General features: G+C 47.6%; 1 protein-coding gene across 12 annotated transcripts in view; it reads right to left on the reverse strand.

The window, feature by feature from the left end:
• The window catches only part of LOC121279192 (protein ITPRID1-like), a 301605-nt gene that overhangs the window by 63008 nt on the left and 216703 nt on the right, over positions 1-21894 (reverse strand). For 9 of the 12 annotated variants that reach the window (XM_041190206.1, XM_041190202.1, XM_041190205.1 and 6 more), the window contains one exon: positions 2208-2513. The exons of the other annotated variants lie outside the window; for them this stretch is intronic. In XM_041190206.1, coding sequence (XP_041046140.1) covers positions 2208-2513 — 306 coding nt within the window. The remainder of the gene's footprint in view (positions 1-2207; positions 2514-21894) is intronic. 12 annotated transcript variants of the gene reach the window in all.

Consider the following 21894-nt stretch of genomic DNA (forward strand, 5'->3'; position numbering starts at 1 on the left):
TTGCTATCATTGAATAGTTATATATGTGTTGCCTTTTATTATATTGTCCTGCATTTTCTCCAATTAAATATTGGCGAGACTGAAACCATTGTTTTCTGTCCCCACTATAAACTCTATTCCCTAGCTACTAACTCCATCCCTCTCTCTGGCAACTGTCTGAGACTAAATCAGACTGTTCACAACCTTGGAGTCATATTTGACCCTGAGATGAACTTTCTATTTTCACCTCCGTAACATCATACAACCTTTCCCATCTCAGCTCACCCGCTGCTGAAATCCCCCATTCCTGCCTTTTACCTCTAGATTTAACAATTTGCTCATATTCCTGGCCAACCTCCCATATTTTACCATCCACTGAGGCCATCCAAATCTCTGCTGCCTGTGTTCTAATTTGCACCAAGCCTCATCCACCTATCAGTCCTCCAGTTACTGAGGTACATTGATACTCGGTCAAGGAGCATTTCAATTTTGAAATTCTCACTCTTGTTTTCTTTTCCCTCCATGGCTTCGACACCCTCTTCCCCCCTTTCCCTGTTTCTGTTATCTCCTCCAGTCTAACAATCCTCTGAGATTTCTGTGCTCATTTAGTTCTGGCCTCTCGAGCTTCCCTTCAATTAATCACTTCACCATAGGTGGCTATGTATTCAGCTGCCAAAGCTCTAGAATTCGCTTCCGATATCTCTTCACCTCTCTACTCAAATTCCTCCTTTAAGACACTTCTTCAAACCTAGCTCTTGTCTTGGATCAAGTTTTCAGCTATCTGACCTGATATCTCCTTGGCTGGCTCTAAGTCATATTTTGTTCCATAACGTTGCTCTGAAGCACCTTGGGGCATTTTATGACGTTAAAGATACGATATTAATATCTGTTGCTGTTACTCTGCATATGGTGTTGATCAGTATTATACTGTCCTGCATTACATAACGTTGTGTTGCCCTGTATCATGTCATCCTCTGTTACTGTACATTGTGTTGCACCATACCATCCTGCCCTGCCTGATGGTCTACTGTATTATCCCATATTATACAGTCTGGTGTTGCTGTATGTTTTGTTATCCCATGTTATATTGCCTTGCATTATTATGTTTCATTGTTGCATAAATTATGTTTTCCTGTATTATTCTGTAATTGCATTGCCCCATGTTATATTGTCCGGCATTACTGTATATTGAGATGTGATTTGGCAAAACTGGACTGGAAACAACAACCTGAAGGTAAATTAATGTCAGATTAGTGGGAGGCATTGAATGAGGAGAGAGGTTCAGAACAAATACAAAACAAAGACTTGCAATTATACAGCACCTTTCATGACCACTGGACTTCTTGAAGCACTTTATAGCCAAAGAGGTACTTTTGAAGTGTAGTCGCTATTATAATGGAGGAAATGTGGCAGCTAATTTGCACACAGCAAAATCCCACAAACAGCAATGTGATAACAACCAGCTTTAGCAGTCCCAGAACTCAGTAGTAGGCACTGCTGGGGCTACAAGTAGGCCGCAGGAAAAAGAGGACATGGCTTCTGGACCTACTTAAGTCCCAGGTTTTGGACAGAGAAGCATGGGGACCCTAAGGAGGAGTTGGTGGGGTGGGGGTTGAGAGGGAGGGGGGTGCGGTGGGGGGGGTTGTTAGGAGGATGTGTTTTGGATGCCAGGCAGGGGGGAACAAAGAGGCAGCTAACATCTTGGTGGGGTGCCTCCGATGTGCACAGGCATCCCCTCAAAGGTTGTACCCCACTTGTTTCCCAACTTTTGAGCAGTTTGCTTAAAAATCTTCCTACCCACTCACACACGCCTGCCTAAGCCAACTGTATTATGGAGTAGGCAGCATAATAGATTGATTGGCTTGATAGCAAGCTTAACTGCCCATTAATTGTTTATTTAAAAATAGCGGTTGAGCTGCTGATTTAGGTGCCTGCCTGCCTACCATATTATGGGGACCGGGTCAGGGGTGGGTGGGAAGGCAGTCGGCTCGCCACCCCCATCTCCATTATATTTTACTCTCTCCCATCCACAAAAACATGCCTGTTAGATGGCCATAAAATCCAGTCCCCCGACATATGGAATAATATACAACTTTTAAATAGATCTGTTGAGGGTAGAAATATGTTGCACATGTTAGTGAAGCTTTAATTCAATTACAATTAAAGTGATTGTTACTATAGCTATTTTTGAGAAGTATAAATTAATAGAAAATACTGAAATTTCTTACAGTTTGCAGAATGGTTCTAAAATCCAGCATTTCTGAATGAAGGTTTTGCTTTTTTGCTTTTAACCCTGCACCTTTGTCAGCTTCCAGGTCGGATTCAGTGTCATTTTTATTTGATGCAGAAGGAGCTGGGCTTAGTCCTGAGACAGGAGGCACTGGCACCTCCTGTGAGGTGGTTGCTGGTGCTGGTGCAGGGATTGTACAGCTGGATGAAGGCCAAGACCAGCTCGTTGATGTTGCATCCCCTGTTTGCCTCAGCACATCTATGTATGAACAGAAGGAAGACTGCTCCTCCACCAAACTCTGAAACTGTTAAAAGATAGATCAGAAGTTTAGCACAATTTTATTTGAAAACTTGCGATCATATTTTCTACAGTTTCTACAGTCAAATTCAGAAGTGATGATGAATGTGTTGGTCATAAGAACATAAGAAATAGGAGCAGGAGTAGGCCATTCAGCTCCTCAAGCCTGCCTCGCCGTTCAATAAGATCATGGCTGATCTGCCCCAGGCCTCAACAACTCCTCTTTCGTGACAGCTCCACATAGCCCTCAACCGCTAAATATTTCAAAAATCTGTCTACCTCCTCTTTAAATACTTTCAGTGATCTAGCCTCCACAACTCTCTGGGATAGAGAATTCCAGACATTCACTACCCTCTGGGAGAAGAAATTCCGTGGCATCTCAGTTTTAAATGAGTGTCCCCTTATCCTGTAACTATGTTCCCTAGTTTGAGATTCCCCCACTAATGGAAACATCTTCTCAACCTCTAACCTGTGAAGCCCCCTCAGAGTCTTGTACGTTTCAATAAGATCACCCCTCATTCTTCTAAACTCTAATGAAAAAAGGCCTAACCTGTTTAGCTGCTCTTGATAAATCAACTCCTTCATCCCAGGAATCAGCCTAGTGAATCTCTTTTGAACTGCCTCCAATACCAGCATATCCTTTCTTAAATACAGGGACCAAAACTTTCCACAGTACTCCATAAAGCAACATAACCCAACATATGTAGATTTGAAAGGGATACAGTTAGAGGCAATAGGAAAAATAAATGAACTATCAAAAGTTAAAGTTTACACACAATGTTAAGGTGGAGATACTTATTTACGCTTATTAATGGACGCTGGTCCAACAAGCTACCAATTCTTCAGATTAACAAGTTGCCACTCCAATTCTCAACTATTCCTTGGTTTTAGAGGGAAAATTCATATTTGGGTGGAATTTCCTTCACAAGAACATGGATCAAAACTAGGAGCGGAATTTTCCATGCCCACTGGTGGCAGGTAGGACAATATGATGCCATCAGTTTCACGACGGCGAGAAGGCAGGTCGCGATTGTCTGCTCAGCCTACCAACAGCAGGCCGTGTTTCCTGCCATCGGTCATCAGGAATCTCATTGTAATACATCAGCATATCGGTAACAGGCCATCTGCCGGCCTCTTACACCCCCACTGGATCATCTGTCCACATTGGTGGGAAAGCATGCCGATGTGTTTCACGACAGCACAGTGGCAACGTGCACTTGGCGGCCTGGAGGTAAAAGTACAGCAACGTTCTGCAGAGCTCGCCAGGATTGCCTGTTGCTTTGCAGGCTTCAGGGGCGTTGGGGTTTGGGGTTAAGTGCCACCCTGCCATGGAGGTGACTTTTGAGGGTGTGGGGTAGCAGGGGGAAAGTGTAGCCCTGCCTTTGAGGTGACTTGCGAGGGGGAGCGGAGGACAAGTGCAGCCCTGCCTCTGAGTGGACATTTGGGGGTGGTGCTGGGGTTGGGGGGGGATTGTGAGGGGGGTGCAGGTACATCAGGATCATGGAGCCTGGTGAGCTAGCTGGATGCCTGATGTCCTACAGAGTGTGAAGAGGATAGAGGAGAGAGTGACTGAGGCTCCTGGCTATGCAGAGGCAGGAGCAGCAACCTTAGGAAGAAGGGGTGGGTGGGGCTCCCACACACGCTGCCCAAGAGCCACAGCGGACCATCACAGGCAAGCGCCTAGAGACACCCAGAGTCTATAGATGCCGTCTTTCATTCCTACAGATGACCAGGAACCAGTGTTGCCAAAGACTGCAAATGTCTAGCGAACTGATGGCTCACATCTGCCAGCTACTGCAGGATTTGGCGCTATGTGGACATGGAGGGCATCCACTGGCAGTGACTGTGAAAGTGACCGCTGCGCTCAATTTTTATGCCAGTGGCTTCTTTCAGGTCTCTACAGGTGACCTCTGTGGGATATCACAAGCCGCCACTCACAAATGCATCCATGGGATCATGGGATCACAACCTTGTGATTCGCCCAGGACCAGGACAGCCAAGTTGCAAGAGTGATTAGATTTGCACAGATCTCAGGCTTCACACAGGTGCAGGGTGCCATTGACTGCACTCACGTGGTGCTCAGATCTCCATTGCAACATGCACCACAAGGGATTCCATTCGCTGAACGTGCAGCTGGTGTGTGACCACCACAAACGCGTCCTGCAGATCTGTGCACGGTTTCCAAGGAGTGTACACGACTCCTACATTCTCAGTCAGTCGCAGATCCCTAAAGTCTCCCAGGGGTCCACAGAAGCTGCAGGGATGGCTCCTCGGGGACAAGGGCTACACACAAAGTGGCTGATGACACATGTGCAGCAGCCTCAGACTGCAGCAGAGTGACGCTAAAATGAGGCTCATGCTGCAACTTACAATTTGGTGGAGCAAAACCATCGGGATGCTGAAAATGAGGTTTTGGTGCCTGGAACGGTCTGGTGGAGCCCTGTAATACAGTCCACAGAGGGTGTCACACATTGTTGTTGCCTGCTGCACCCTTTACAACCTGGTGCTGGAGGGGGAGATGGAGAAGCTGGAGATCTCATCCAATGAGGAGGAAGCCGACAGGGATAAGGGTGAAGAGGTCCTCGAAGGCGACAATGATGGGAATGAGGACTTCGGACTGGCCAGATGAGGCAGGCGAGATCGGGAGACCCTCATAACTGCTAGCTTTATGGAGGATGATGACGACATGAAGTGAGGAGACACCATAGATCCTCACATTTCATCTATGAATGTTTGACTCCAGTCTGGCTAAAGACAGTGCACATACCCTCTGTGATAATACTCTTGTCGTGAAGATGTAGTGGAGGCCCAAATAGTTGTTCGATTGCAGAAGGATGATGATGACATGCAGTGAGGACATTTCACAGATCTTCACATAGTTTCTGAGAATGTCTGACTTCTGTCTGGCTGAGGGCATCTCGCTTGCATTCTCTGATCAGGGTCATATCATAGACGAAGCCATGAAACTTTAGAGGCATCTGATCCTTTGTCAGCCTTCAGCACGTGACCCCTTCAGGAGCATGTCACTGGTCACAGATGCTGAAGAGATGGGGACCAGTCCCACCTTAAAGGTGCTGAGAGCACACAGAGAGAATGATGGAACTCTGTGATGCCTGCCCACAACATTATGGCAGCAACGACAAGCACCATCGAGGTTCAGGCATCAGTAATGTTTTCAGGGAGTGTGATGCTGGACCATCACTTTGGTCTGAAGGCTGCTCAAAGCATATGGAAGAGGCCCTGGGCTGAGAAACCTACCTTCATCTTGTGCAGAAAGGTTTCACATCTGAGTGACGGGAACATTGCTCATCAGAACAAGGAGCCATAGGCAGGGAGGCATTCTTGGGAGTTTATTGACAATAATGAACAGTATGTAAAAGTGATTAACACCCGTGGTCAGGCTGTGCAACTACAAGTGGAATTTGGCTTGGCCTAAATAGCCAAGTGGTTATGGTACTGGGTTTGTAACCCCAAAATCAAGAGTTCAAATCTCACAATAGCAAACTATGAAACAATGTAACTTCATCTGAAACAGATGGAAATTGGTTCAGCTTGGCCTAAATAGCCAAGTGGTTATGGTACTGGGTTTGTAACCCCAAGATCAAGAGTTCAAATCTCACAATGGCAAAACAATGTAACTTCATCTGAAACAGATGGAAACGGGTTTATACTCAAAAGAGTTACAAGTGGAATTTGGCTTGGCCTAAATAGCCAAGTGGTTATGGTACTGGGTTTGGAACCCCAAGATCAAGAGTTCAAATCTCACAATGGCAAACTATGAAACAATGTAACTTCATCTGAATAGGAACAGATGGAAACGGGTTTGTTGCCTTGGCCTAAATAGCCAAGTGGTTATGGTACTGGGTTTGTAACCCCAAAATCAAGAGTTCAAATCTCACAATGGCAAACTATGAAACAATGTAACTTCATCTGAAACAGATGGAAACGGGTTTGTACTCGAAAGAGTTACAAGTGGAATTTGGCTTGGCCTAAATAGCCAAGTGGTTATGGTACTGGGTTGGTAACCCCAAGATCAAGAGTTCAAATCACACAATGGCAAACTATGAAACAATGTAACTTCATCTGAAACAGATGGAAACGGGTTTGTACTCGAAAGAGTTACAAGTGGAATTTGGCTTGGCTTAAATAGCTAAGTGGTTATGGTACTGGGTTTGTAACCCCAAGATCAAGAGTTCAAATCTCATAATGGCAAACTATGAAACAATGTAACTTCATCTGAATAGGAACAGATGGAAACGGGTTTGTACTTGAAAGAGTTACATCTTCTTGGGGCTTGGTCTAAATAGCCAAGTGGTTATGGTACTGGGTTTGTAACCCCAAGATCAAGAGTTTAAATCTCACACTGGCAAACTATGAAACAATGTAACTTCATCTGAAACAGATGGAAATGGGTTTGTACTCAAAAGAGTCACTTTGCTTGGCCTAAATAGCCAAGTGGTTATGGTACTGGGTTGGTAACCCCAAGATCAAGAGTTCAAATCACACAATGGCAAACTATGAAACAATGTAACTTCATCTGAAACAGATGGAAACGGGTTTGTACTTGAAAGAGTTACATCAGGTCTGTGTTCTGCTCCAGGGCAAAATGAAACTGAGGCTGAATTACATGACTTGTTTAAAGGGCTTGGCCTAAATAGCCAAGTGGTTATGGTACTGGGTTTGTAACCCCAAGATCAAGAGTTCAAATCTCACAATGGCAAAAACTATGAAACGATGTAACTTCATCTGAATAAGAACAGATGGAAATGTGTTTGTACTTGAAAGAGTTACAAGTGGAATTTGGCTTGGCTTAAATAGCTAAGTGGTTATGGTACTGGGTTTGTAACCCCAAGATCAAGAGTTCAAATCTCAGAATGGCAAACTATGAAACAATGTAACTTCATCTGAATAGGAACAGATGGAAACGGGTTTGTACTTGAAAGAGTTACATCTTCTTGGAGCTTGGTCTAAATAGCCAAGTGGTTATGGTACTGGGTTTGTAACCCCAAGATCAAGAGTTCAAATCTCACACTGGCAAACTATGAAACAATGTAACTTCATCTGAATAGCAACAGATGGAAACGTAAGGGCTTGGCCTAAATAGCCAAGTGGTTATGGTACTGGGTTTGTAAGATCAAGAGTTCACATCTCACAATGGCAAACTATGAAACAATGTAATACAGCTCTAAATAGCCAAGTGGTTATGGTACTGGGTTTGTAACCCCAAGATCAAGAGTTCAAATCTCACAATGGCAAACTATGAAACAATATAACTTCATCTGAAACAGATGGAAACAGGTTTGTACTCAAAAGAGTTACAAACCTCCAACTGGCTCCACAGTGAAAGGAACCTCATTTTGGCTTGGCCTAAATAGCCAAGTGGTTATGGTACTGGGCTTGTAACCCCAAGATCAAGAGTTCAAATCTCACAATGGCGAACTATGAAACAATGTAACTTTATCTGAATAGGAACAGATGGAAATGTGTTGCTTGGCCTAAATAGCCAAGTGGTTATGGTACCGGGTTTCTAACCCCAAGATCAAGAGTTCAAATCTCACAATGGCAAACTATGAAACAATGTAACTTCATCTGAAATGACAGATGGAAACATGTTTGTACTCAAAAGAGTTACAAGTGGAATTTGGCTTGGCCTAAATAGCCAAGTGGTTATGGTACTGGGTTTGGAACCCCAAGATCAAGAGTTCAAATCTCACAATGGCAAACTATGAAACTACATCTGAAACAGATGGAAACTGGTTTGTACTTGAAAGAGTTACATCTTCTTGGAGCTTGGCCTAAATAGCCAAGTGGTTATGGTACTGGGTTTGTAACCCCAAGATCAAGAGTTCAAATCTCGCAATGGCAAACTATGAAACAAAGTAACCTCATCTGTATAAACAGATGGAAATGTGTTTGTACTCGAAAGAGTTACAGCAACTTTTAGCTTGGTCTAAATAGCCAAGTGGTTATGGTACTGGGCTTGTAACCCCAAGATCAAGAGTTCAAATCTCACACTGGCAAACTATGAAACAATGTAACTTCATCTGAATAGGAACAGATGGAAATGTGTTTGTGTTTGGCCTAAATAGCCAAGTGGTTATGGTACTGGGTTTGTAACCCCAAGATCAAGAGTTCAAATCTCACTATGAAACAATGTAACTTCATCTGAAACAGATGGAAACGGGTTTATACTCGAAAGAGTTACATCTTAGGCTTGGCCTAAATAGCCAAGTGGTTATGGTACTGGGTTTGTAACCCCAAGATCAAGAGTTCAAATCTCACCATGGCAAACTATGAAACAATGTAACCTCATCTGAAACAGATGGAAACGTGTTTGTACTCGAAAGAGTTACAGGCGGAATTTCACCCGGTGCGGAAGGGGGTCGGAAAGGAGGAGGACCTCCTTGTGAACCTGCTCCTGGGCCTGGCTAAGTTGGCTATTAACAGGTCCAGGCAGCGGGCGATCGACGGGGGAGTCCCGCCCGATTGTTTGTCCCTCTTGCGCGGCTACATTCGCGGCCAGATGTCGCTGGAGATGGAGCACGCGGTGTCTGCTGGCACTCTCCATGCCTTCCGTGCCTGGTGGGCACCGCAGGGACTGGGGTGTTTTGTAGACCCCTTTAATCACATTTTAATTTAAAGTTTGTAAGTTTCCTTTAAACTTTGTTCTTGGTTCTGCAGCTGACCTGAATTAGGGGCTGTGCCTGATTTATCCCAATTTTGTTAATTTAGTTTAATTGTTTTGACTCTATAAGAGTTACAGGCAGAATTTCATGGCCCCGTCATGGCGGGGTCAGGGCTGTAAAATGCAGCAAGCCATTCAAAAGTCTTTGATGGGATCGTAGAATCTCGCCACCATAAAATTCCGCCCTATATCTTCTTAGCTTTCCTAATCCTGCCACTATGTCTTGTTGCTCCCTGTCCACCACAGTAGAGCTGGAGGCAGCCTCCTGACTGGTATGTCCTGCCTGTGAAGACCATGGTGGGTGCCCTCTGGAGGGCCTCAGCCCGCTTTTGGGATAGTAGCACCCTCCTCGGCCTGTGGATCTGGAGTTGCTGAGGATACAGGAAGAGGGGATTCATATGGGCCAGACATTCCTGGAGTTACCTGGATGGATAGCCCTGGGGGTTACACCTGCTGACCTTCCTCCCTTTGGGTGCCCAATGGCCGCTGGCTGACTCCTTGAGGAGAATGGGAGGCTGGGGTGAGATCAGGCTGCCCTGCACGCATCTCGAGACACACTGTTGAAGGCCAACTATGGTATCAGTGATGAGGTTGAGCCCGCGCAGCAGAGGAGGACCGATGTCCTGGACCAAGGTCTCCATGGTGGCTGCCTTCCTACCAGTATTGACCTCGGTTGGCATGCCGGCGTTATCACCTCAGCCTGAGGATGGATGGACTCTCCATCGTGCCTTGCAATCTGAATAATGCAGCAGACATCCCTTCCTGATTTTCCTGATTTGCCTTTACAGCTCCAGCATCTCTAACATGGCCGAGTCCAGAGGCTCGTCATCTGACTCGGACTCAGCAAATTTCTGGCCTCCAGCAATCCTCTGAGTCCCGGACACCAGGGAAGTCCCTGTCACCACCTGCTGTGGATCAGACTGTGCAATGTGCTCACCAGATTTTGATCCTGAGGCTATTCTAAAGCTAGGTCCCAATGAGGTGTGTGTCTCTGCGCTGGCGGGGGGTATAGTTGAGCCCTGTGACGGGACTTCAAAGAGAGTGCCACCAGATTCCTCTTCAGAGGTTTCTTTGAGGGCTTGTTGGAAGCCCTGGTTCATGGACTCCATCAGCTGTTTCCCAGATATGCCCGTGGAATCAAGGGGAGTTAATTAGTACATGGCATTGGCCTGTGAAACAGGACACATCACTAATGGCATGATTGTTTGAGGGATGTTGCACTGCTGGATCCTCACTTGGTAGAGCACTGCTGACCTCACCGGCAGCACAGGACCAATCTAGATCATCACTGGCCAGCTGGATGGCTTTGTTTGTAATGTCCATGAGGACCTTGATTTCAGGCATTCCTCCACCAGTCTGTGTCTCTTATTGTGTGCCAGCTTGTCCTGCATGAACAGAGATGGAAACAGTGTAAGCAGGAAGCCTGCCAGACCAGATGACAAGTATACCTGGCATATATGGGTGATGAGTGGCCCTATGGACGGGATGAGGACAATGAAGGTGTGTGTGAGAGAGCGATGGTGACGTCCCTTGAACTGGCAGTGAGGGAGATCCCTGTGGATATGTGATGGGTTTGTGAGTGTGTAGTTGAGTGTGATGAAAAAAGTGACTTACCCTGGCAGAACGGAGGAGATCATTCATCCTCTTGCAGCACTGGGTGGCTGTCCTCTTTTGAAGGGCGTGGCACTGACCACCACTGCTACTGTCTCCGAAGCCTGGTTGGTCACGCCACTGCCCATCCTGCAGCCAGAGCAGGGGCTAGAGACCATTGCGGTGGTCCTCCACATTGTCCAAAAGGCATTCCAGTGTCGCATCCCTAAACTTGGGGGCTGCAGTCTTTTTGCCTTTCGTGCACATCTTCCCTGCAGCTGGCCTGGAAGCACTGAGATGTGTGCACCATGGCTAGACTTTAAATATGGCACCTGACGTGATGAAGGAGAGAGGTGACGGTGTGCTGCATTTCCACCGCCCTGGAAACGGCATGCTCCCTGGGAGCATATAATTAATGCAACGGGTTTGGGATGATATGGCGTGAAAAGAAGATAAAATGACAATCTGGCCCCGTGTTTTTCATTAAGTCCTTTCACAAAATGAGAGCATGACTGGAAAGGCCAACATATCTTGCCCATCCATGACTGCCCTTGAGAAGGTAGTGATGAGCTGCCGCCTTCAACTGCTGCAGTCTATGTGGTACAGGTGTTGTTCGGAAGGGAGTTCCATGATTTTGGCCCAATTACAATGAAGGAATGGCGATATAGTTCCAAGTCTCAATGGTGTGGGGCTTAAAGGGGAATTTGCGCTGGTGCTGTCAAAGGAGCATTGGTGAGTTGTTGCATCGCATCTTGTATGTAGGACACACTGCTGCATAGTGGTGGAAGGAGTGAATGTTTAAGGTAGTTATTGGGATGACAATCAAGTGGGATGCTTTGTCCTGGATGGTGTCAAGCTTCTTGAATGTTGTTGGAGCTGCCTTTATCCAGGTAAGTGGAGAGTATCCCATCACAATCCTAACTTGTGCCTTATAGATGGTGGACAGGCTTTGAGGAGTCAGGAGGTAAGTTACTCAACTCAGAATTCCCAGTCTCTGACCGGCTTTTGTGGCTACAGTATTTATATGGCTGGTCCAGTCCAGTTTCTGGTCAATGGTAACTCCCAGGATGTTGATAGTGATTCAGTGATGGTAATCAAATGTCAAGAGAAGACGGTTAGATGATCTATGGTTGGAGATGGTCATTGTCTGGCACTCATGTGACGCGAATGTTACTTGCCACTTAGCAGTCCAAGTGTGAAAGTTATCCAGGGGTTGGACATTTACGGTGGACAGATTACCCACTACCCACACCACCCCACCCCCCCCACCAACACCCCCACAATACCCCCTTGACCTAAAAGTCGTCTGGCAACTCGCCAAACAGAAATCCAGCTGCCTGACTTATGCTGGAAGTTACCTTAATTGGGTCAGAGTGGGATTTCCGCTATCAGGGAGGAAGTCCTGCCTGAGAGAGCTGCTGGCCATTCTGATTGGCCGGCAGCTGTGTATTCCCAGCAGCGTCAAAAGAGAGTTATGGCCACTGTATGGCCACTGCTGGGACTACAAGCAGTCCCAAAGAGGGAAAGATGAAGGCCAGGATTTTTCTCTCCCTTCCATGGTGGGCGCCATGGCAGGCGGAATTGGAAAATATCACGTGAGTGGAAAAATCTGTTTTAGGTCTGTGAGAAAACAGGTTGAGATCATCAGCTCCTGACGTCAATGGCAGCATGCGTTTCCTGCTGCATGATGTCAGGAAGGTAATTTTAATACATTTGTGTATCATGCATACTCATTATAACGGCTGCTCACCAGAATCACCCCCATCCCCCTCACCCCCATGCTAGATTAAAAGGGCTCTTCGGCATCTAATTAGACCGATGTGTTTTACAACCGGATATAAGCAACATTCAACTGATGACCTGCACTTCGCTCATGACTTTGAGATTTGTTCACCGCCCTTGCATCGCGCAGCACTTGTGGTAACTCGGGCTCAGCACCAGGCTTCATAGGCAGCACCACTTTGCTTTCAGGAGGTTTTCATACACAAGACCCTACCTACCAGACCATCAGTAAGGCAAGGGTGGCTTGTAATGTGCTGCAGGGCAAGGGCCCAACTGGGGGAGGGTGGAGTGGACAGAGTCAAGGCAAAGGCTCCACTTGGAGGAGCAGGGGGTAAGAGTGGCGAAGGTTACACTCACAGACATGTCTAGGGGATTGCAGGTTTGAAGTGTCCTCCAGGCCAAAATGGGGAAGGGAATCTTCGAGAGGGTCATAAGTGAGTTTGGGCAACAATGGAGGATGGCAGAGTGAAGAAGCACTTCAATTTACATTGCTGATCTTGCAATGACTGTCCTTGTCCCATCCAGGGAGGGGAGGGCATGTCAGCCCAGGGACAGTAATGCCCAGCATGTTGTGTGCAGAGCATAGTCATTAAATCAGATGCTTCAGTCCGGGTAGTTTCTGACTTAATACTGGGCTGCCTGACATGGCCCGGCTGCAGATGGCACAGTCACTGTCAGGATAGGCCTCTGCTGGTTATATATGGGATAAAGATAGTGTCTCATGGGGGAGTCTCTATGGGCTGAATCTTACCCATGTCAGGCAGGCTTGATGGGGGCAGGCGCGGAGCCAATTGCTGCCTGCGATTGACTGCGCGCCACCATTTTATGTGGGCGGGCCAATTAAGGCCCGCCCAGCATAATACACGTTCCATGGTGCTCAGTGCTACCTGTGCACGGAGCTGCCTCAGGAAGATTAAGTTCATAATAAAACTTTTGAATAAAGGAAGTTAAAAATTATTTAAACATTTCCCATCATGTGACGGTGTCACATGAGCTGGGACATGTTTGTCAATTTTGCAAAATTTAATTAATTATTTTATGAAACCTTCAGGAAACCTCATCCCACCCGTGAATGACGTTTCCTGAAAAACGTGAGGGCTGCTTGGGCTCTTCGCTTGCCCACCAACCTTATGGTTGGACAGGCAGCGCGGTTAACTACTTTAATTGCTTTTTAATGGCCTTTTTAGGTGGGCGTGCAACCGCCTCTGTCGCATGCCCGGCGGTCCAAGTATCAAAATGACACGCGATGACATCGGGATGCATGCCCAATGTCGTTTTTCGCGTCGGCATGTCGGGCCCGCCCCTGCACTCCAACAGCAATATACTGGCCTATATTTCACTGTGCAATAGGCCTCAAGATAGGGATGGGTAAGGACCAAATGGGGCATAGCCACACCCACCTCAAATGATTCAGGGAGTTACATAGAGATATCCACAACAATCACAATGGGATCAAGCATTGGATGGGGAGGCTTGAGGATATTTGGAGGGAGGGAAATCTGAAAATGATGCTATTTCAGGATGATGGGAAAGATTTCCACAGTCACACAGGGAGGGTCCAGGCTGGTAGTGAGACCTCAGCACCACCAGCTTACAACCTGAAGTGATAGCGCAGCACAAAATTAAACTGAGGAAAAAGTCTGCTGGTGAGGGCTCTGAAAGCCCTTTGGAGGAGTGGTGCACTACACTTGGGGGCCAATTAAAGGGGCACCCAATTTAAATTTCTACTCCCAAATTAGGAGGGATGCACAGCTGAGACATGTTAGGAACCTTTCAATGACAATGCAGGGAATCAAAAGAGTGAAGCAATGAAGATTATTCATGCAAGACTAATCCTGAATTGTGACACTAATTGATCTCTTTGTATTAACCCCTTGTTCCAACTGTGCCAATTGTCCAGAGCGATAATGAGGTCAAGAGCATCTGCATCTTAAAAGCAGGAGCTCAGAGTCTTGGCACTGGCAGGTTAACAGGTGAGAAATCTCAGCCCCACCTCAAATAGTCTCAGTTCCTCAATGAAAGTTAGATCTCATGGGGAGGATTTTCCCCATGTCGGGTGGGTGCAGTGGGTGGGCCTGGAGTAGTTGCGCAATGTTCCGCCGCTCATGATCAGACTCCAACCGTGATTGAACAGCCAGCCAGGGTGAATCACGTGCTGAAACGCTCAGCACTGCCTGGATGGCAGGGGGAGGGGGGCGAGCAGAGAAGCCAGCGCATGGGCACGGGTGCGCTCAACGAAAGCTCCCTCAAGGCACAGAGCTGCCTCAGGGAGCTGAAGATTTTTAACGTGAAAAATACAGAATGGCAAAATAAGGAAAACATGTCCCCTCATGTGACTGTCACATGAGCAGGGACATGTTAAAAATTAATTTTAAAAGTTTTTAATTTTGTTTTAATCACTGGTCGAAACCTCATCCCACCCGTGGATGACGTTTTGCAAAATGCAAAGGACGCTTGGCCTATTCACCCGCCCGCCAACTGAACAGTTGGATGGGCAGCAGAAAATTTGATTTAATTAATTGATTAAGGCCCTTAATAAGCCTCTTAATTATTGGCGGGTGTGATGCCAACTCTTGTGCACACCCACCGAGCAAAATAGCGCGAGAGTGCACGATAACATTGGGACATTCGCCCGACGTCATTGCCGGTCGGGTCGGGCACGTGCCCGCCCAATGAGAGAAAAATTTTGCCCCATGTGTATTCCACAGAATTTAATATTAGAGTGCAGTGGATGTGGATCCCAGGGCCTGGCCAAGCAATCTCACAGCAGTTGGTCATATAAAGGTGGAGGGAGGGGGGAAGGAGCACCTTGAAACGTACCTTGCACTGGCCAGGATTCAGTGGCGAATAGGTGCAGACACTAGAACCAAGCCCTTGAACCCACAGTCACTCAGTAGTCATCGCGAGAAATAGTACCTTTGGACCATCATGCTGACTCGTCTTTTTCTCATTGATGCTGCAGAGAGGAGACTTTCAGGAAGATAGAGGTTGGATGTATTGCTGCCTGCATAATCGCATACAGGCAGGAGGGAAGGCGGTGAGGATTGCGACAGTGGTGTCAGACTTGCCAAAGGGAGGAACTCCACCCTTATGACCAAGGGGTAGCAGGGCCCCCTCCGGGCGCAGAGGATGAGGCTCACAGGAATGTTGTCCATAAGTGCCTCTCAAGACCCAGGGTGTACAGAACACGCATGTCTTTTCATTAGATCAGCAAGAATCAGTGTCGCCGATGCCTCTGCATGTCCTGGGATCTGGTGGCTTACATCTGCCACATTCTCCAGGAGTTAACAACACGAGGACTGGGAGGACATCCAATGCCAGTGACTCTGAAAGTCTCTGCCGCTCTTAACCTCTACACTAGTGGCTCATTCCAGAGCTCCACTAGGGAGCTGTGGGATCTCTCAAGCTTTGGCGCACAGGAGGTGACAGACACCCTTTTTGCCAAGGCCCACAGCTGGGTTGACTTTGCTAGAGATCAAGCAAGCCAGGATGCTAGAGCTCTGGGCTTTGTTGCAATTTCCGGATTCCCACAGGTGCAGGGTGCCATCAATTACATTCACATGGCTGTAAGAGCTTCCTGGCAACAGGCACTCCAATACATCAACAGGAAAGACATCCACTTGCTTGAAGTGCAGCTGCTCTGTGACCACAAGAAACAAATCATGCAGGTTTGTGCCGGATACCCAGAAAGCTGTCATGACTCATACATCTTGAGTAGATTGCAGATCCTAGACATCTTTGAGGCACCACACTGAATCCAGGGTTGACTCCTCAGTGACAAATGGTGCCCGCAAAGGACATAGCTGATGGCGCCCATGCGGCGGACACCAAAATTCTGCTGAAAGAAGGTACAACGATGCTCATGCCACTACCTGAACATTGTGGAGCAATGTATCTTGAAGATGCAATTCCGTTGCTTTGACAGATCTGGCAGAGCACTCCAGTACACTCTTCAAAGGGTCTCACGGTTCATCAATGCACAGTGCACAACCTGGTACTGGAAACGGGTGAGGACCTGCCAGATGCCAACATTGAGGAGTTGCACGTCTCCTTCAATCAGGGATAGGGGATGTAATTGTGGGCCTTTGCAAAAAGGGTGTCTGAAAGGGATAAGGGCGATGAGGTCCAGGAATCTGAAGCTGCAGGGGAAGAGACCATAGTACAGGCCAGACGAGGCAGGCGTGCACATGAGGCCCTCATAACCACCAGAGGAGGATGACGAGTTGTGGTGAGTTTCCGCCTGGACAAGTGCCCTCCATCATGGGCCCACATGAACATTTCAATAATGCACTTCCAATTGTACTTATACCTTTATCTAACCATTGTCCTGATTATGACCCTGAAGGATGAGGAAGCCTGGGAACATATGTCCTTGCTGAAATGAGATGCTACCTGGAGGAGGGCATCCCGACATCAGGTGTCACAGGTTATTGCTTCTTCTAACATCTCTCCAACATCCCAGTCGCTACGGCAGCCTAGTAGAGGCAGGAGCTGCTGTACAATCCTCAGTGGAGTCTTAGCTGTATGCCTTGGTCTGAGAAAGCTCCTCAAGGAGATACATCTCCACCAATGGGCCAACATATTCTGTCACCTTGATTGTGACACCTTGATGGTAACACTGATAGGCCACATTTGGGCCAAGGTTGCCAAGGATGTTCCACAGGTTTTAATCCATTTTGACATCACTTAGTCACCTGTGTCACCTTCTTCTCCATCACATTGACATCCGGCACTCTCAGTTAGGGATGCAGGCCTGCTTGCATCCTGACCTTTTCAGGGATGTGGACCACCTGAGGATCACAATGTTCACACGCTTGCTGGCCAATCATTAAAATGCATCCTCTTGGATACAGTCTGCCCTCATGGCCAGCCCTGGCCTTTGCAAGCTCCAAAATGCTAAGAGACCATGAAGCCCTCAAGGTCATGCCTCGTTGATAACGAAGAGCACACTTCAGCTTCAATACATTCTTGCTCCTATCCCATTGCTGCCCTTAACATTGTCTAAAGCTATCATATGAACTTCCAGAGCATGCTCAAATGCTCCATTGACCGTAACACATCATCATTTGGATTTATCATCACTGACCTTGGCATGGGTTTAGGTGAGGGTATGGTACGCAGAAGGTATGGCACAGTGCTGCATCCCTACATTGTGATGAGAGCCTTGTGGCCGCAATACAGACAACAACAAGGTAAGAAAGGCTCAAGGTTGTAGGGTCGAACACCAGTGCAATAATGTGGCTTCAAGGGGCAGAGATCCGACACATTGAGGTGGGAAGGTGCTCACAATTATTGGTGAGCTTAGCAGATGTGCTGTGCACCCAAAGAGTTGGCAATGTGCAAGGCAGACGAGAGTGCACACAAGCTCTGAGGAAGGCCTAATAGATTGAAAATCCTGCCAGATGATAGTGAATACATGGAGTTCCAGGTAAATGACCCTTCTTTGTGCGTTCAAACATCTCTCCATGGGCACGACAACTTCACCTCTCAATAATGCAGGTGAGATGTGTGAACACCTCAGCCTCAATCTTGAACAGCCAAGAATGAACATGACATGACCCAGTAAAGCATGTGAATGAGGTTCCTTCCACAAGCACACTTAACATTAAGGATGAGGCATCACTGATTTCGGGAATGATCTGAGAATGGACACAGACTTTGGTGATATGGAAGCACACTACATAGATGAGAGGCCCATGACAGCGACATCTATGATAAGTGAGGAGAGGGACCATGGTGTCACAACTGATCAACAACAACACAGCTCACCATAAAGAGGAGGCATTAACAAGAAGAGATGTGAAATAAGTGTAATTATATTTACATTGATGAAAATTATATACGTGTGGTTCACCGTACCGCTACATCTTGGTGCATACCCAACATCCTCAGTGGAGGTGGAGGCAGCCTGTTGACTGCTATGCTCTTTGTCTGTGATGACTTTGGCAGACGTCCACTAGAGGGTTGAAGCTTGGAGGACCTAGGTCTGCTTTGGTCTCCACTGTGGGGCAGGTGCACCCTCCTTGGCCTGTGGAGCTGGAGGCAATGGGGGTCACAGGAAGAAGGGGCTGGGATCAGTTAGACACTCCTGGAATCACCTGGGTGGATGTCGCCAGGGGTATTGGTCCACCCCTATGGGTGCCCGAAGTCCCTTGGCTGACTCCTTGAGGAGCAGGTGCAGATGGCGTGTGATCGAATTGCCCCGCCCCTCTCTGACATAGCAACTGATAGATACCACCAATATCTACACTGATGAAGTAAGATCTTGATGCAGTGTAGGACCTATGCCTTGGACCAAGGTCTCCATGGTCGCCGCCATCCTATCAGTGTTGACCTCAGTGCTTTGGCATTCCAGTGCTATTACCTCAGACTGAACATGGACAGGCTCTTCCATCCTACATTGCAATCTGAGGAAAGCAGCTGATATTTCCTGATATTTCCCTGACTTTTGCTGCAGCTCCACCAACTACTCCAGAGGCTCGTCATCAGACTCAGATTCAAGAGAACCCTGGCTTTCACCAGTCTTCCGAGTGCCGGCTATCTTGAATGTCCCTCCCTCCACTTGCTTTGGAACAGATTGTGTGCTGTGCTCACCTGATTGTGACCCCGAGGCTACCCTAGAACTAGATCCCACCGAAGTGTGTGTCTCTGCACTGGTGGAGGGTGTGGTTGCGTTTTTTGACGGGGTCTTCTCTATGGTGCTATCTTCTGGTTCCTGTTCCGAGCTATCCTCAGGGCTGGAAATGAGAGTCTGGCTTTTTGATGCCATTGGGCACTTTCCAGAGGTGCCTGTGAAAGAAAGTAGAGTTAACTGGTGCATGGCAGGCGACTTGAAGACACGACAGTAGACTCACGGTATCATTGTCTGAAGGATGAGCTGATGCACGGCCAGTGCTGTCCAGCCAGCGCGATGGCATGCACCATGTAGGGATCGAGGGCCTTGATTTCAGCCACTCCACACCTGGGTGACTATGTGGGGGGTAGGATTAGTAAGTTTGCAGATGACACAAAGATTGGCCGGGTGGTTAACAGTGAGGTTAAGTGTCTTGGGCTTCAGGAAGATATTGATGGGATGGTCAAATGGGCAGATAAGTGGCAGATGGAATTTAACCATTAAAAGTGTGAGCTGGTACAATTTTGAAGGAGTAATTTGCAAGGAAGTATTCAATGAAGTTCTGAGGAACAAAGGGACCTTGGCGTGTGTGTCCATAGATCTCTGAGGCAGAGAGGCATGTTAGTGGGGTGGTGAAAAAGGCATATGGGACACTTGCCTTTATCAGTCAAGGCATAGATTACAAAAGTAGGGAGGTCATGTTGGAGTTGTATAGAACCTTGGTGAGGCCACAGCTGGAGTACTGTGTGCAGTTCTGGTCATCACATTATAGGAAGGATGTGATTGCACTGGAGGGGGTGCAGAGGAGATTCATGAGGATGTTGCCTGGGATGAAACATTTAAGTTATGAAGAAAGGTTGGATAGACTTGGGTTGTTTTTGTTGGAGCAGAGAAGACTGAGGGGCGACCTGATCGAGGTGTACAAGATTATGAGGGACATGGACAGGGTGGATAGGGAGCAGCTGTTCCCCTTAGTTGAAAGGTCAGTCACGAGGGGACATAAGTTCAAGGTGAGGGGCAGGAGGTTTAGGGGGCATGTGAGGAAAATCTTTTTTACCCAGAGGGTGGTGACGGTCTAGAATGCACTGCCTGGGAGGATGGGGAGGTGGGTTGCCTCACATCCTTTAAAAAGTACCTGGATGAGCACTTGGCACGTCATAACATTCAAGGCTATGGGCCTAGTACTGGTAAATGGGATTAGGTAGGTAGGTCAGGTGTTGCTCATGTGTCGGTGCAGGCTCGATGGGCCGAAGGGCCCCTTCTGCACTGTGTGATTCTGGTCTGGGATCTCTCCCTTCTATTGTGTGCCAACCAGCTGGTCCTGCATAAAGACAAATGAAGACTGTGAGCAGGACACATGCCAAGGTAGAGGATAAGGATGCCTGCCTTGTGCGGGTGGTGAGTGGAGCCATGCACGAATGTGAATGCGAGCTACACAGGATATGAGCCCAGATGGAGATGTGAAAATGTGTGGTGCGAGAGTGACTGGTGATGTCCCTTGAACTGGCAGTGTGGGAGATCCCTGTGTAGTGTCATCTTCAGAATGCCTGATGGGCTTGTGAGTGTGTGAGTTGAGAGTGTTGCGATGGTTGACTTACCCTGGCGGAATGGATGAGATCATTCATCCTCTTTCTGCTTTGGATCGCTGACGTTTTCTGTGTGGTGTTAGAGCTGACTGCCGCTGCAACCGCCTCCCAAACCAGATTGGTGCACCTCCTCTGGCCATGACCGGGATAGTGCACATCATAGCAGTCCTCCATGGCATCCAGTAGGTGGCCCAGGGAGGTGTCACACAATTTAGGAGCAAAGTGCTTCTTCCCTTTGGGAGCCATGTCTTCTGTGGGGCAGTCTTGGGCTGTAGACATTGAGAAGCCTGTACGTAGGTGTGGCTTAAATATGGTGCCTGGAGCAAAGAACCACTGAGGTCATTGTGGTGCAGGCCAATCAGAGGCTGCCCACCCACAATCCAATGTGTTTCCTGCTGATGCATAATTAATGAGGCAGGAAACAGACAATATAGCACGAAAACCTGCCATTGCGCCCAGAGGGAAAAACACTGCTTTTCCCACCCTCTACCACACTTAGGGCAAAATTTTATGGCAGCAGGATTTTACGTTCTCGCCGAAGTCAATGAGGTTTAAAATGTCTCGCCACATCTTACAGCCCTGTCCCCACCGAAATGGGACCGTAAAATTCTGCCCTTAGAGTGTGGATTGGAAAATCCCACACAAAGTCTCCTGGATTTGAGGGATTTTGGGCAGTGATCCCACCAGGGGGACAATTTTAATCTGACCAATTACCTCACCGGCTGGGGGTATGGCGACTGGGGTGGGGTTAGACATCCCAGGGAGTGAGATAGAGGAGGGGAGGGTATGATCTTGGAGGTGGTGCCCCAGATGGGCACAGGAAACCCTCAAAGGAGGTACCACCCTTCCTTCCCAACAGCAGCCCATGGAGCTAAAGCTGCTCGCCTTGCTCATACTTTCCCCCACAGACCAAAAAATTACAGTTATTGGCAGATAATTGGCCACTTAAGGGCCTCAATAGGCCTTAGGGTGGGTGGGCTGCTTGATGTCTTACCCTGCCACTGTAACATGTGAGGCAGGTCAGGGTAAGCGAAAAGGCAATGGGCTGGCAACCTGCTTTATTTTACAAGCTGCCCACCTTCAAATATATTGGCGGGGGTCTGTAAAATTCAGTCTCAGGTCTTGCTGCAGC

Source organism: Carcharodon carcharias, chromosome 6 (genome assembly GCF_017639515.1).
Source record: "Carcharodon carcharias isolate sCarCar2 chromosome 6, sCarCar2.pri, whole genome shotgun sequence".
NCBI lineage: Eukaryota > Metazoa > Chordata > Chondrichthyes > Lamniformes > Lamnidae > Carcharodon > Carcharodon carcharias.